Source organism: Chiloscyllium plagiosum, chromosome 13 (genome assembly GCF_004010195.1).
Source record: "Chiloscyllium plagiosum isolate BGI_BamShark_2017 chromosome 13, ASM401019v2, whole genome shotgun sequence".
NCBI lineage: Eukaryota > Metazoa > Chordata > Chondrichthyes > Orectolobiformes > Hemiscylliidae > Chiloscyllium > Chiloscyllium plagiosum.
The window spans coordinates 22,905,487-22,920,149 of record NC_057722.1 but is presented as its reverse complement, the minus strand read 5'-3'; the positions used below and the strand labels follow the sequence as shown (position 1 = coordinate 22,920,149).

Below are 14,663 nucleotides of genomic sequence, written 5' to 3'. Positions count from 1 at the left end.
TATGCGTAGTACATAGATAACTGATCTAAATCAGTCCTGTACAAAATGTAACCACTTCACAGTCCAATGTGCAGATCCTTACACGCTGTATGCAATATGTACACTAATTTTTTCCAAATACATTTAAATTGAACAGGAGTCTGCTAGTCGAGACTATGTGATTTAATCTCTTACTCTCTATTAATGACAGAAGGAGGCCAACTGATCTGTTATCGTACCTTTTTAATTAGACGACAAGCTTCGTTTTTACAAGTTGCAGCTGAGACCGTCTCTCACGCAGATTGACGTAAATGAGTTAAGTGAATGAATTAAACAAACAGATATTGTTCCAGGGTTAAAACAGATAATCATCATTGCTATACAAACCTCTTGTACAAATAGGTCAGCCAGCCTGACTCTGAGCTATACCCCAGAAATTCATCTTTGGGAAATATTACAATTTTTCCAAATGAAGGTACTGTAATTATACAAGCGGAAAAGCAGTATACTAACAACATAAAAAGCTAACTTCCATGGGGATCATGTTAAGTGTTGCAACTACTTTATCCCTGTTTTTGGTCTCAGTATGGGCCCCTTCCTTCTCAGCCCTGGACATGTACGAACTCTTTTTCTGAAGCCACCAATATTATTGCAATACTCAATATCTCAGAGTCAGGAGGTAGGTCACTGCCATCCAAATTTAATTGATTATTGTATTTTTAAACTTTTCAGTACAGTTGCCTTTGTGAATATAAGTAAAATGAACAGGGACACTGTGGCAGGGCCGGAGTGGGGGTGAAAGTGGTGATGTAGGAACATAATCAGATCGAAAGCTAACCTTGGAGAACAAATCTTAAAGAAAAAGCAAAAAGAAAGGTTACAAATGGCAGCTGAATCCTAAGATCAGAATGCTTGTCCATAATCACTCATCAGCTATTTATAAAGCATAGACTAGACTTTCGTAACAGATGTTTAAATAAAACTTACTATTGATGGACTCCAGAGGAAGCAACATGAGGTAAGAATTGTTTTGGCACTGGGACACTGTGGTACCATCAAATTTAATTATTATTAGGAATAACAAATAAGAATTTTTAATTTGAAGAATCATCAGAGGGTTTGCATTTTTTGCATGCTCCTTTGGTGCTTTTCTATCTTTCTATGCACAAGATGATAATGTCAGAAGGAAGGTCATTGTAGCATGGTGCTCCCAAAAAGGACAGAATAAAATTGGGAGTTTCATTTTTTGAATTGCTTATTTATGGGGAATAAAGTGTTACAACCATTCCAGTTCTAACACCTTAGAAGTGTATTTTTAAAAATCACATTTTCAAAATGTTCCAAAAGAAGCAAATAAAAAGAACCTAAATCTATTCAAATTTTCACTGAAGTTCATGACTTAAACTATTTACAACAGAGCATATAGTCCAGGTTGCAAGTTTACCATGTGAACTAAACCACAGAATAGTAAGTTCCTAGTTTGGTTCCAGGGTTACTCTATGCTCATTGTCAGTCAGCATAGCAACACTATACTTGACTGCAATGGCCTAGAGTTCAGGAGAGGCAATGAACAAATCAAAGACAGGCCCAACTGTTCCTAGCTATATAGAGACTGACTGGGCAGGTGAGGTTATATATTGTGGCAGAGGGAATAAAGCAGCTGATTATTTTGTAAATGGAGAAAGACTGCAGAAAGCTGAGAAGCGGAATTTAGGAGTCCTCATTCATGAATCACAAATGGCTAGCATCTAAGTTGAGCGGGTCATGGGGAAGACAAATTGAATGCTGGCCATTATTTCAAATGAGAATGAAATACAAAAGTAGTGGAGTTTTGCTATGATTGTACAAAACACTAGTCAGACCACAGCTGGAATACTGTGAATAATTTTGGGCTCCTAATCTTAGAAAAAGATATACTGGCATTGGAAGCAGTCCAGAGAGGTTCACAAAACTCAAACCAGGTATGGATGGACTGTCTAATGGGGAGAGGTTGAGTGGATTGGGCAAGTACTCATTGGAATATAGAAGAGTGAGAGGTGACCATAGGAAATTCTAGAAGATTAATTATGGACATCATAGGGTAAATGCAGAAAGGTTGTTTCAATCTGGTCCTAGATTCTCTCATGATATCAGAAGAAGAGGTTGCACATTTAAAATAGAGATAAGGAGGAATTTGGTGAGAAGAGGGCTGTGAATCTATGGAATTTTTAAATCACAGAACAGTTGAGGCTGGATCATGAAATATGTTCAAAGCGGAGAAAGGCAGATTTTTAAATTGATGAGGGAAATCAAGGGTTACGTGGCAAAGTCAGGAAAGTGGAGTTAAGGATTCTCAGATCAGCTGTGATCTCACTGAATGGCACAGCATATTCAATGGGCTGACTGGCCTACTTCTGATCCTATGCCTTATGGTCTTATGGAAAGTGCAGGCATCATGTGATTTGAATTTTCATGCCTACCCATGTTAAAATAATTTGCCAACAATTATTATTTAAGCTCAAAGGTGGCATTATTGGCTGGACTTGGTGCTCACTGGCAAAGAGCCACCCAATCTTTTGACTCTGCTTATCTAAAAAAAGAACCACCAAAATAAAAGAGCGAGTGACCTCTGTGGAGATTCTCTCTTTCCCAGTATTTGTTTGAATCTGGCACCAAATCAAAAGGAGCTTCAGACATCAAAAAACCACAATACTATCAAGCAAGGTAAATAGCCAATCACATTAACGACTTCTACAGACAGCAAACCTGCAAATAAATTGCATTGATTATTATGCACTCAACAAAATAAAGATTAGGATATGCATACTAGAAGCTGTAATATCAAACAATTCTTTAAAAGTATATCTTCTAATAATGTGATTTTTTTAAAATTAAAATTTGGCATTACAAAACTATAACATTAGTTTTCCTGAGGCTTAAATATTCTTAAGGTTAGTTCATGACAAAATTATGAACTTAATATACTACTAACAACAATTACATCTCATCCATAAAAGTTATGGGGTGCTTCCGATATTACTGCACAAAATCGCAAGCTAATGTCAATTTCCTAATTTCTGATTGAAGTCTTTGCAGATGGTAAACAACAAGCCCAATAATGAAACACAAATTTGCATGTTTAACTTCCCATGCAAAGATTTCTGAAGTTGCTGTCTGTTTAAGGGGTGAAATGACAATGAATGCTGCTAGTTTTGGTATTAAGTTGGGATATGTGGAAGGGCGATAGGGCTGAGGTGGTAATGTCACTGAATGAGTAAACCAGAGGCCTAGGACAATGGTCTGGAGACAGGGGTCTAATTCCTGCCTTGGCAGCTGGTGGAATTTAAATTTAATTGACTAATATAAAAATGTCTGAAATTGAAAGTTATTAAACTATCATCGCTGTATAAATAAAGGCCAATCTCGTTTACTAATCTCTTTCAGGAAAGGAGGGATTGCTGTAATTGCTGGTCTGTACTATAATTTTTCTTATCCATTTACAGGATGTGGATGTCATCGACTAGGCCAGCATTTATTGCCCATGCTTAAACACCTTTGAGAAGGTAGTGGTGCAGCAAACACTAGACAAGTCACTTCCATTCCCGATGTTCCGATTATCTCCACTGTCTAAAGAAAATTTAATACCAAGTGAGAAAAATCTGTTAATTAATTTCCTAGTTCCATCCACAGTCAGGACAAAAAAATGTAAATCCTCAGCCTGAAATTTCACCCCTGGATCATTCCTGTGAGTTCAGGAGAATCCAGGCCTGTGAAAACAGCCCGAGAAATTCCAAAAATACTGAGTAGTTTGTTTATATTTCCCTGGTCATTCTTTTCAGATGGGAGACACAAGCCAATGAACACAGCCACCAGGGTGGGTACCTGGCATTGACAATCACAGGTCAAAAGGTCAACAGGAGGGGTGTTTTGACAGCAGGCCAGTGTATATTTCTGCATCTGGATCAAATTTGTCACTTTAGAACCACCATAGGTTCTCTAAAGTCAAGGAAGCATGGATTGTTTTAATCAAGAACTTTGTAAAATTTGGGAGTTTTGGGAATAAAAGATTAAAAGTAAATGTTACAGTTGTATTTGGGACACATACACATCTTCGGGCATTCATTCTAAAATTACAAAACACAAGAGATGAACATGCAAGGATGGTGAATGTAAAAACTATAAAGGTTCACAGAGCCAAGCAATGAACTGTAACTGTTCAAATCTTGTTGCACCCTTACACTAGGGTTTCACATAACCTCAATCCTGCTGAACTGAATGAGATTCTCCAGAGAAGGGCTGCCTAATGGATTATGTTCAATATGTAAACAAAATAAGGTGGTTGAAGCGTTCTTATTTTCTCAGCTAATTACTCGCAGTTATGCTCTACAATATGTTTCCGTGTTGAATTACAGAGAATCCCTGCAGACAGATATCCAACCCCTCCCCCGTTCTTCCTAGAATTGGAGCCCCCACCTACTGAGTGATTGTTTTCCTCTACCCCAGAGATCCTACATGGGTTACCTAATCTGCTAAGAGGGGAGCTCCTTATCTGGACATTTAATGAAAGTCTGCTGCTGACTAGTGAAACTGGAGATCATCCACTAAACAGAACTCTCCAGTCTCTCCTGCTCCCATTCCCTACAAAACTGCTCAATGGAGCCCTTTTTCATTCCTCCTGAAGCAGAGGATTGAGAAACCGCATTTTCATGCTGTTAAAGGTTATTCACTGCAAACAAAAGCTCACTTTTGATAAAACACAGCTCACCAAATTGAAATATTTTGAACAGCCCATTTCTCAGGGAAATTATAAAATAGAGGTAGGGAATCATGTTTTATACTTCACTACCCAACCACAGAAGCCCCTCTAAATCATACAAACTTGGAAGTGGAATGGCAATTTAATCCAGGGAGGTAACGACAGTTGGTGACTTGGTCACTTCCTCTCTTCCACCTCCATGTCTGCAATGGGAAGGCCTGTGTACAGCCATCACCAGGTGAGGTCCTTAAATGGACAATTAATGTTCGAGTAAGGGCCTCTTGCACCTTTACTGGTATTAATCCACTAAGGGGTGGGCCTGTTGGCACACGGAAATGTGATAAACCTGTGTGGGTTAATTCTTGTCTCCTGGGAGGGGAAATCCCTTGCTCAAAGGCATGTTGTATGCTCTGCCAACTTGTTAAATTTCTGTCCCTCTCCCTGCTTAAAATGACCCACTTTATCCACCCAAATCAACAAGCAGCTCAATATGCAACTGGGATTTGATCTAATTTGGCTTCCAGTTATGAAGGTGTGTGTGTTCACGCGAGTGCGTAGGAGGCAGGAGCTATCTAGAAGGGAAAGCTGTTTGGGGACAGTCAGGGAAGCTTCTTTTGAGTATCTATTCTAACACCACAAAGGAACTCAAATCAGGAAGGTGGACAATTAGTGTGGAGAGATAACAAAAGTAGATGTTGATACACTGACGTTGTCCATTGCTGAGGACATTGTGGATATGGTGTAAGCTGGCATTTTTGAAGTATGGCTCCTATGGACATCAACAGCATCAATTATTTTATGTTTAGCCAATTTAGATATTTCTCCCTCCCTTTCATAGGGACAGATAAATAATTGAGCAGGATTTTCCCAGCCTGCCGAGATCCTCTTCAAATGTGGTTCAGGTATAGAAATAGAGGTGGTTCTGGAACTTCTATTGTCAACAGGCACTGGTTAGCCAGTGTTGGCTTAAGCAATGGGAAGAGAGTGATGAAATGTCAATGCTTCACATTAGCCAACCAAAAGTTCTGCCAAAAACTATTCCAGTGAGGCCTGCACAAGTTTGATCTGCACTTCAGAATCCATACTGACTGGATCATTCTGAGCTAGAAACATCGATGAGGAGACTGAGCATTTAGTCTCAGATGGCAGTTGAATTGGCTTTTATTATCACATTCCTTTACAATGTTTTTAGAACAATGCAGGACTTTAGATTGCATAACGGTCAGGCCTGCTCTAATTCGTACGCTACATGAAGGTTGCACATTGCCTCAAACTCAAATCAGTGATATCAGGTTTCTGAATTTCAGTCAGAATTTGAAAATTGTGCAACTTATCCTTATCCACACGGGGCTAATTTTAATTTCCATTTACAGGTGTTTCAGACAGTAGCTGAATATGGCCTTGAGTACAGGCATTTCTTTGATAACGCAATATTCACATTCCTGTGCAACCCCACGCTATACAAAAATTGTACAATACAAATAACACTTAAAGTGTTGGTGATTACAGCCAACACGTTTTATAAGTTTGCATTTTAGCAACAGCGTTCCCTATTCACCAATCGCATTACAGCCAATTCACATTAACGAACAACATGTTATAGCAGAACTTGACTGTACCTACACATTGATCTGTTCCTATTTATGAGATGCTCGACAATGATTTCAAAAAAGCCAGGAAGCTGGTGTGCAACAGCTCTCCTTAGAACTAGCAAAAGCCCTTTTTTACTTCACGGCAATTGGGGTAAGATGTTGGTTCCCCACACTTCCTGGATGAACTGCTGACTGGAATTGAATACCCAACGGAAAACTGACTATCAGAGAATCATAGAGCTGCACAACATGGAAACAGACCCTCTGGTCCAACTTGTCCATGCCGACCAGGCATCCTAAATTAATCTAGTCCCATTTGCCAGCATTTTGCCCATACTAAAGTCTTCCTATTCATATACCCATCCAGATGCCTTTTAAAATGTTCTAACTGCACCACCTCCACCATGTGGTCTTGACAGCTCATTCCATACACTCACCACCCTCTGCATGAAAAAGTTGCCCCTTAAGCCGCTTTGAAATCTTCCCCCTCTCACCTTTAACCTATGCCCTCTAGTTTTGAGCTCTCCTCCCTAGGGAAAAGAAAAAGCCATTTAGCTATTCCCCCTTGTGAGCTTCCCACAAGGGTTTCTCCATGGTCAGCTGCGAATGTCACTGTTCCCTGAAAAAGAGCAAAACCATAACTAGAAGTGTGGAGGCCCTGGCATTTGTGAAATGGGGAAGAGCATTTAAAATGTATCTAACCTCCTTCTGATCGCTTTGCTTCCTAATGTCTTTCAAGTCCCATTTTTGGGTTGACCCCTGCCACGACTTCATTCTTTACCACTGGCGCATTTAGTTTTTAAGCTCTGTACAACGTTGAAGGTGTGAATAGATGGTGACTACTGTAACTATGGAATATGCTAGGCATGAACGCAACAATCACCTGAACCTTGACAACTACAGTGCTAAGACTGTGCCTGACGATAACTCATTGTATTTTTCAAACAACAGCTCTTGTGCTAGGCAATTAATTCCAATATTATGTGATTTTGGAGAGTGAGCAGCATTTGCAACTATCCAGCTGTAAACATCAATGCCTGCAACATCACATGATTTTCACTGGGTTTCAATTACAAATGGGAAGTAAACCTCTGAAAATGGATTCCTTCTGCAAAGTGTAATGCAGGCTACAGGAGTTCACAAGTGAACAAGCACAGAACATACAAGCACAGCTATCACTGGAGATTGGAACGTGCCTTCAGTTCGACCCAGTCTCATTAAGTACCTTATTAGAAAAGAAAATCCAGATTCGTCACACCTCAACAATTTTCATTCCATCTTCCTCAGCACAGAGAAGGTGATTATGAAGAGCTTCGAGAGCTTAGCAATGGACAATTAATTCCACCCACCCAGATTGCTTTCACCAAAAGAGAAAATGCTAGAAAATCTCAGCAGGTCTGGCAGTAAGGAGAGAAAAGAGCTGACGTTTCGAGTCTAACTGACCCTTTGTCAAAGCGTCCCAGATTGCTTTGCTCTGTACAATTTGCCTGCTGTCACAATAGGTCCATGGAAAACACCATCATCCCTGGTACATCTGGGTAACAAGGACACCTACATCAGACTCCTATTTATTGACTTTACCTCTGCCTTCAATATCATACTTTCATCCAACTCATCTGAGACCTAGAACTCTGCTCCCCTACGAGCAACTGGATCCTCGAATTCCTGATCCACACATTACAATGAGTAAGGATAGGTGGCAACTTCACAATAATCTTCAACACCAGTGCCCCACAAGACTGCGCACTTAGCCCCTTACTGTACTCCTTAAACACTCACAAATGAGCAGACAAATTCAGCTGTAACTTCATTTACAAACTTGCTGATGACATTACCATAGTGGGTCAGATCTCAAACAACGAGTCAGAGTATAGCAATGAGACAGACAGCTTAAGGGCAGGGTGTAAAGACAACAATCGCTCCCTCAATGTCAGCAAAATAAAAGGAGATAGTCATTGACTTCTGGAAACAGAGTGGAGGACACACCCCTGTCTATATCAAATGTGTTGAGATGGAGGTAGTCGAGAGCTTCAAGTTCCTAGGAGCAAAAATCACCAGCAATCTATCCTGGTCCATCTATATCAACACTGCAATCAAGAAAGCACACCAAATATCTCTACGTCCTCAGAAGGCGAAGAAAAATCAGCATATTCACAATAACTCTTACCAATTTTTATAGACATATCATAGAAAGCATCTTATCCAGCTGCATCACAGCTTGTTAAGGCAACTGCTCTGCCCAAGACCACAAGAAATTTCAGAGAATTGCGGAAACAGCTCAGTCCATCATGAAAACCGGCCTTCTGTCCATTGACTCAGTTTACACTGCCCACTGCTTCAGGAATGTGGCCAACATAATCAAAGACCCCTCCTACCCCGGCTATGCTCAAAAGTTTGAAAATATGCTCCAACAGATTCAAGAACAGCTTCTTCCTTGCTATTATCAGACTTATGAATAGACTTCTCATGTATTAGAATTGATCTTTCTCTGCAGCATGATAATCTGCATTCTATTCTACTACCTTGATGTACTTATGTAAGGTATGATGTGTCTGGTCAGCATGCAATTCAATATTTTACACTGTACCTCAGTATGTGTGACAATAATAAATCAAATCCTTACTGATTTGCAACTTCAAGATGAGCTCTCCCAAAGCTCATGGAAATTATATTGTGAGAGAATATCCGCTGTAGTCTAAGGAGGCTATTCAGCCAGGAAGGACACCACATTTAAGTCAGATTCTGTCCTCTCATGTGTGCATACCCCAGTAAAGGCATTAATAAAAATAAAAGTAGGAACTCTGGCTGATTTTTCCTTTGAGGAAAACTGTAAACCCTCTGCTAATAGCATGGTAGTTGCAAAACTATCCTCCATTTTAAAGAAGGAAACATTGCATACACAATTATCTGTACTCACTAAAGGTTATAGCCAATTTGCTGACTGTTACCAGCTTTTATGTTTAAATAGTTAACTTTACATTGCTTCAGTTATAAAGGATGGGTTATATAGACTGCAATGAAAACATCTCAGCAGATCAGATAGCATCTGTGGAGTGAATCAGTTCACGTTTCAGGTTGAGATGTCCTTTACTAAGGATCAAAACAACCCCACTACATTAAACGCTGCTTTGGGTGGAGCCAAGAAACACCTTTCACACAAAGGGTGATAGAAGTGTGGAATCCCCTGTCAAACAGCTATGAAGGCCAGGACAACTTGCAAAACTGAGATCGCCTCATCCAGATTTGTTAAGGATATCTGGGAATATGTATCAAAGACAGAAAAACAGAGTATAATTAAACAGCTATGATCTAATTGAATATGAAATAGGAACAAGAAGCCTGGTTTCTGGTTACCATTAGTTTGGCAGTTTAATGATTTGAGTGATGTTGAACTGATCATCTATAATAAAACACTTCTGATTGGAAAATAAACTTGCGCAAATGGGTGGTGTCAAGCAGACATCAAAAAGGTTACTAAAGCTATGCACCATTTTGAGTAATCTTAATTAACACCAGAATTTTCAATATAGATCAGTGGCTTAAATGATGGGTAGTTGATCTGTCCAGAACAGGAAAGTCTAATTTGACAGTTTTGCTGAGATACTTGATTGCCATAGGGTAGCAGTAGATGGCCCATTGGTTTCAATACCCCAGAACTGGAGGAGAGATAAAAGAATAATAAGTCTGGATTTCTGATCCAGATTTCCAGTAAATGGCCCTGACTAAGTGAAAGCATTAGTCAATATTGACTGAGGATTAGATTGGCGTTAGAAGGCATTAGACATTCTGGGAGCTTATTAAAGAGCCCGAACCATTTGGGAGAGCAAAAGTGCATCTGAAAAAAAGGAATCATTGCCCTCATGTGAGAGTAAACAACTGACAGAAAGAGGAGAAAAAGCAATAACTGCAAAGCTAGATGCTGACCAACTCTTAGATGGATATTTGATCATTTAGCACTTATGCAGAAAAAATGTATACGATCTTATCCAAAATCCTGTTGCTACATAATACTTTCTGTTGACTCAGAAAGTGGAATACTGTTACCCTAAACCTACTGGGATAACCAAACAGAAAATGCAATTATACTATACTTGCTAATATTGGAGATTAGTAAACTGGAACACGGGTACAAAGGGCAGAATTTAATCCAGAAAATGTCTTGCCTGGAAAGCCCCACATTACCTCCTGTGGGGCAGGCCTATCATATTAAGTACCAATCAGGCCCTGGTCAGCAGTAAGCCTTCCCCAGGATCATGAGGCCCAGGAGCGGGGGAACTGCCAGCAAATTAAAGGCTAGCAGCTCTTCTCTGTTAATAGCCCCAACAAGAGAGCAATGGCAGGAATATGGGCCCAGCATCAGCAGGGGACCAAAGCCTCAGAGAGTGGGGGTACAGAATAAAGGGTCAGAAGAGGAGTGTTCTGAGTGGACTCCATCTCTGACATTCCACACCTTCTTAAGTTGGCTTCCTAGATCAGGCACAACACCCTACCTCTAACAATTTGTTTCCGAGGCACTCCACTTGATAGCTATCTTGCCGTCTATTGGCTGAACTCTGGAGAAGGTAGAATGAGGGAATAAATAAAAGCTCCAGTTGGTGACAGGGCAGGAAGATGGTCTGCGAACATTAATGTGCCAGACGTAATTGGGACAGCAGCAGTAAGGCAAGATTTTCCCCATCGTACACCAAGTTCACCTCAGGGAGGACATTAAATTCTATCCAAGGATTCTGTCTGCAAACATTCCCAATTAGGATCCAACTTTATACAGCATGCCATTGGCCATCTACAGCAAGAGGCTGTACTTCAAAAGTGCAATAAAAAATTATAAATCATTGATCTGGACGGTTTATCAAGTGAATAAGTAGAAAGGAAGCGGTTAAAAACCAGAGACACCAATCAAAAGACAACAAAACTAATAAATTGTGATCATTTTATTAGAAGAGAAAGTTACCCTTTAAGATTTAGTGTGGAACTTTCTCAGTGATCCAAAACTGCAGTATCTTACAGTAAAACATTTCACACAGTAGTTTCCTGTTATTGTCACTTTCGTGTTGGCCAGCCAAAAAAAAAGTGACAAGAAGGAAGGAGGACTGCGGGCAATGCAGTTTTATCTTGAAGAAACAGTGAAGATCAAATGCATTTTTATTTAAAAAGGCAGCTATTTTTTGAGTGATGGGTTCCTGTAGCACTGTCCAATTGTGTTTGTACTACTTTTGTGAGAGATCTGCAATGACCTAGACCTTAAAGTTTTTATGCAAGACAAGAAAGCAATGGCTAGGCATTTATTAAAATGAGATCAATGTAAGAAAATTTAAAATAAACTAACAAGAGGTTGGTGTGTTGCACAAAGAAAAGAGTGCAGGGGCAAGTTGTATATATTGTTCAGAAAAAGTGACATGGTCCCAATGCTTAAAAAAAAAAAATTGTATATTACAAATTGCATGCAATTTTGTAGAGGCCTTCTCCAATAATGTTGAAGTTTCGTCAGCTGTGATGTTCCAATTTTAAGGCACATGTTTCAGATGGAAAACATATTTCAGGTTGACACCTCATTGCAGCACAAAGGAACAGAGGCAACACTGTCAGAAGTGTCATTCCTTAGATAAGACAGGAAACTAAGGCTCTGTGTTCTCTGCTGGACGGAAAGGTATCATGGAGCTATTTGAGATAGAGTTCCCCTGGTACCCATCCAACATTTCACTCTTAAGCAAAACCATCAAGTGAACTGGTCACTTATTCCTTCACAACTTTTTCTGACTTGCTCTATATCAGTTGACTACCCTGTTTAACCACATTACAGCTACATTGCATTGACTGTGAAGTGAATTGTGGCAACCAGATGTTCAACATACGTGCAAGTTATAGCTTTCATAAACTAGTTAAGTAATCTCGAGCTGCTTTCATTTGTCAAAATATTTTTTGTGGGTTTCCCATGTTCATCATGAATAATGTTAACTTGTCTGCAGCAGTGATTAAACACACTCCTGCTCCATGAACTTTACATGAGATAAAGGAAAGGTCACACTACATTCCACTCAAATCCTCCCAACACAGCAGTGGTAATGCAGTGATGGGGAGTAGATGGGGAAAGTCAAGTAAATGGGTGAACAGAGATTCATTTAAAAAAGAAGCACTACAATGCAACATTTAAATGAAGCACAACAGCGGAAATTCATTACACTATTTTTACATACCATTAGAAATAGTGGTTTTTCATTCCAGACACCAAATTATTAACAAACCTGAAGTGAGAAGCCAAGTTTGATAGCCATACCTGTGCCACATCTTCATGTTTATTCCACTTCACTGAGAGAAGCAGCTTGGGCAGTGACTGAGGAAAGTTTTCACGACAATCATATCGTAGGGTCCATATTAAATCCATCTCATTTTCACACAATTGTGATAATGGATCTCGTTCCATGATTTCTCTTAACTCAATATGCAACTTCTTCCATCCTCGACCCTGAATGACAAAATGGTTACCAGTTACTTGCTTAGCAATGCATGAAAGGTTATCTGAAGTGCAAAGTGAATTGTTTTGCCAACACTGACTTTTTTTAAAAATTTAAAACCTTGAAATTTCGCACAAGAGAATTGTATTTCAACATAGGAAACCAGGATTCTAATTAAACTTCACCTACAGAGACAATCATGATGGTGTGGCCTGGTTTGTTCCAGCAGGAAATGGGGTGCCTTCCTGCCTGGAGAAGATGCCATTAACATATCATTGTTTCTGCTATCAGCTGACATTGCTATGAACTCTCCCACTAATGGAGAGAAAACAACTACACAAAGAGCTGTAAAATTCTACCCACTTTTAAATCAAGTATTTTTAGTTGTATGTTTTTGGTGAGTTATGCTTGATGATACTGATCAACGGGGTGGCACGGTGGCTCAGTGGTTAGCATGACAGCCTCACAACACCAGGGACCCAGGTTCAATTCCAGCCTCGGGCAACCGTCTGTGTGGAGTTTGCACATTCTCCCAGTGTCTGCGTGGGTTTCCTCTGGTTGCTCCGGTTTCCTCCCACAGTCCAAAGATGTGCAGGTTAAGTGAATTGACCATGCTAAGTTGCCCATAGTGGTAGGTGCATTAGTCAGAGGGAAATGGATCTGGGTGGATTACTCTTTGGAGGGTTGGTGTGGGCATGTTGGGCTGAAGGGCCTGTTTCCGCACTGTAGGGAATCTAATCTAATCTAACAGGGTACTTTTCGTTCGTGGCCTGCACTCTCAATATGCAGCAAGGTAAATGGACAACCTAAAGATTTCCACTAACTCGAACAATACCACTTTGCCCTCACCTCACAAAAGCACTCCGAGCTGCACCAAATTGCCTTGTTCAATTTCACACACCAGGCTCCTCATCTATTCACTCAGCTTCTTAAAGCTTGGGTGTCTTCTGGGGACATGCATCACCCAGTCTACAGCCTACAATTGAATGAGAAATCTTCTCTCCTTCATTTTTCAACCGTTCTTAGTTCCAGTCTCACCTTACAGAGTGCAGCTAAAGCAACTTCAGCAGTGTATACATCGTTATCTCTGGAGCTTGAGGAACTGTGCTTGTCCCTTGTTTATATGCTGTCCTCAACGATATCGCCTAAAACAAATGGTAGAGGCTCCGCACCACTTATCAACGTACAAAATAAAATCCATCTGCATCTCTCCATGACTCTCTCAGCAGCTCCAATATCTGTCGTTTATGCTATTTGGCTGAAGTAATCTGCTGGATGACCCGTAACTGACATCAGGAAGACCAAATGCATCTTTTTTTTTAATATCTCAGCCTCAATGTCTATTCCTTCACCATTGATTCTGCTCCCCTTCTCCAGCCACTGTGCTTGTTGCATCAAATGTTGGTTGAGTTTTTTTGAAGAAGTAAGAAAGAAGATTGATGAGGGCAGAGCAGTAGATGTGATCTATATGGACTTCAGTAAGACGTTCGACAAGGCTCCCCATGGGAGACTGATTAGCAAGGTTAGATCTCAGGAATACAGGGAGAACAAGCCATTTGGATACAGAACTGGCTCAAAGGTAGAAGACAGAGGGTGATGGTGGAGGGTTGTTTTTCAGACTGGAGGCCTGTGACCAGTGGAGTGCCACAAGGATCGGTGCTGGATCCTCCACTTTTTGTCATTTAGATAAATGATTTGGGTGCGAGCATAAGAGGTATAGTTAGTAAGTTTTCAGATGACACCAAAATTGGAGGTGTAATGGACAGCGAATAGGGTTACCTCAGATTACAACAGGATCTGGACCAGATGGGCCAATGGGCTGAGAGGTGGCAGATGGTGTTTAATTCAGATAAATGCGAGGTACTGCATTTTGGGAAAGCAAATCTTAGCAGGACTTACACACTT

General features: G+C 40.2%; 1 protein-coding gene across 5 annotated transcripts in view; it reads right to left on the bottom strand.

Moving 5' to 3' along the window:
• pik3cb (phosphatidylinositol-4,5-bisphosphate 3-kinase, catalytic subunit beta) overlaps nt 1–14,663 on the bottom strand; it is a 190,337-nt gene that overhangs the window by 52,597 nt on the left and 123,077 nt on the right. For all 5 annotated transcript variants that reach the window (XM_043702028.1, XM_043702027.1, XM_043702026.1 and 2 more), the window contains one exon: nt 12,581–12,769. In XM_043702028.1, the coding sequence (XP_043557963.1) occupies nt 12,581–12,769 (189 nt within the window). The remainder of the gene's footprint in view (nt 1–12,580; nt 12,770–14,663) is intronic.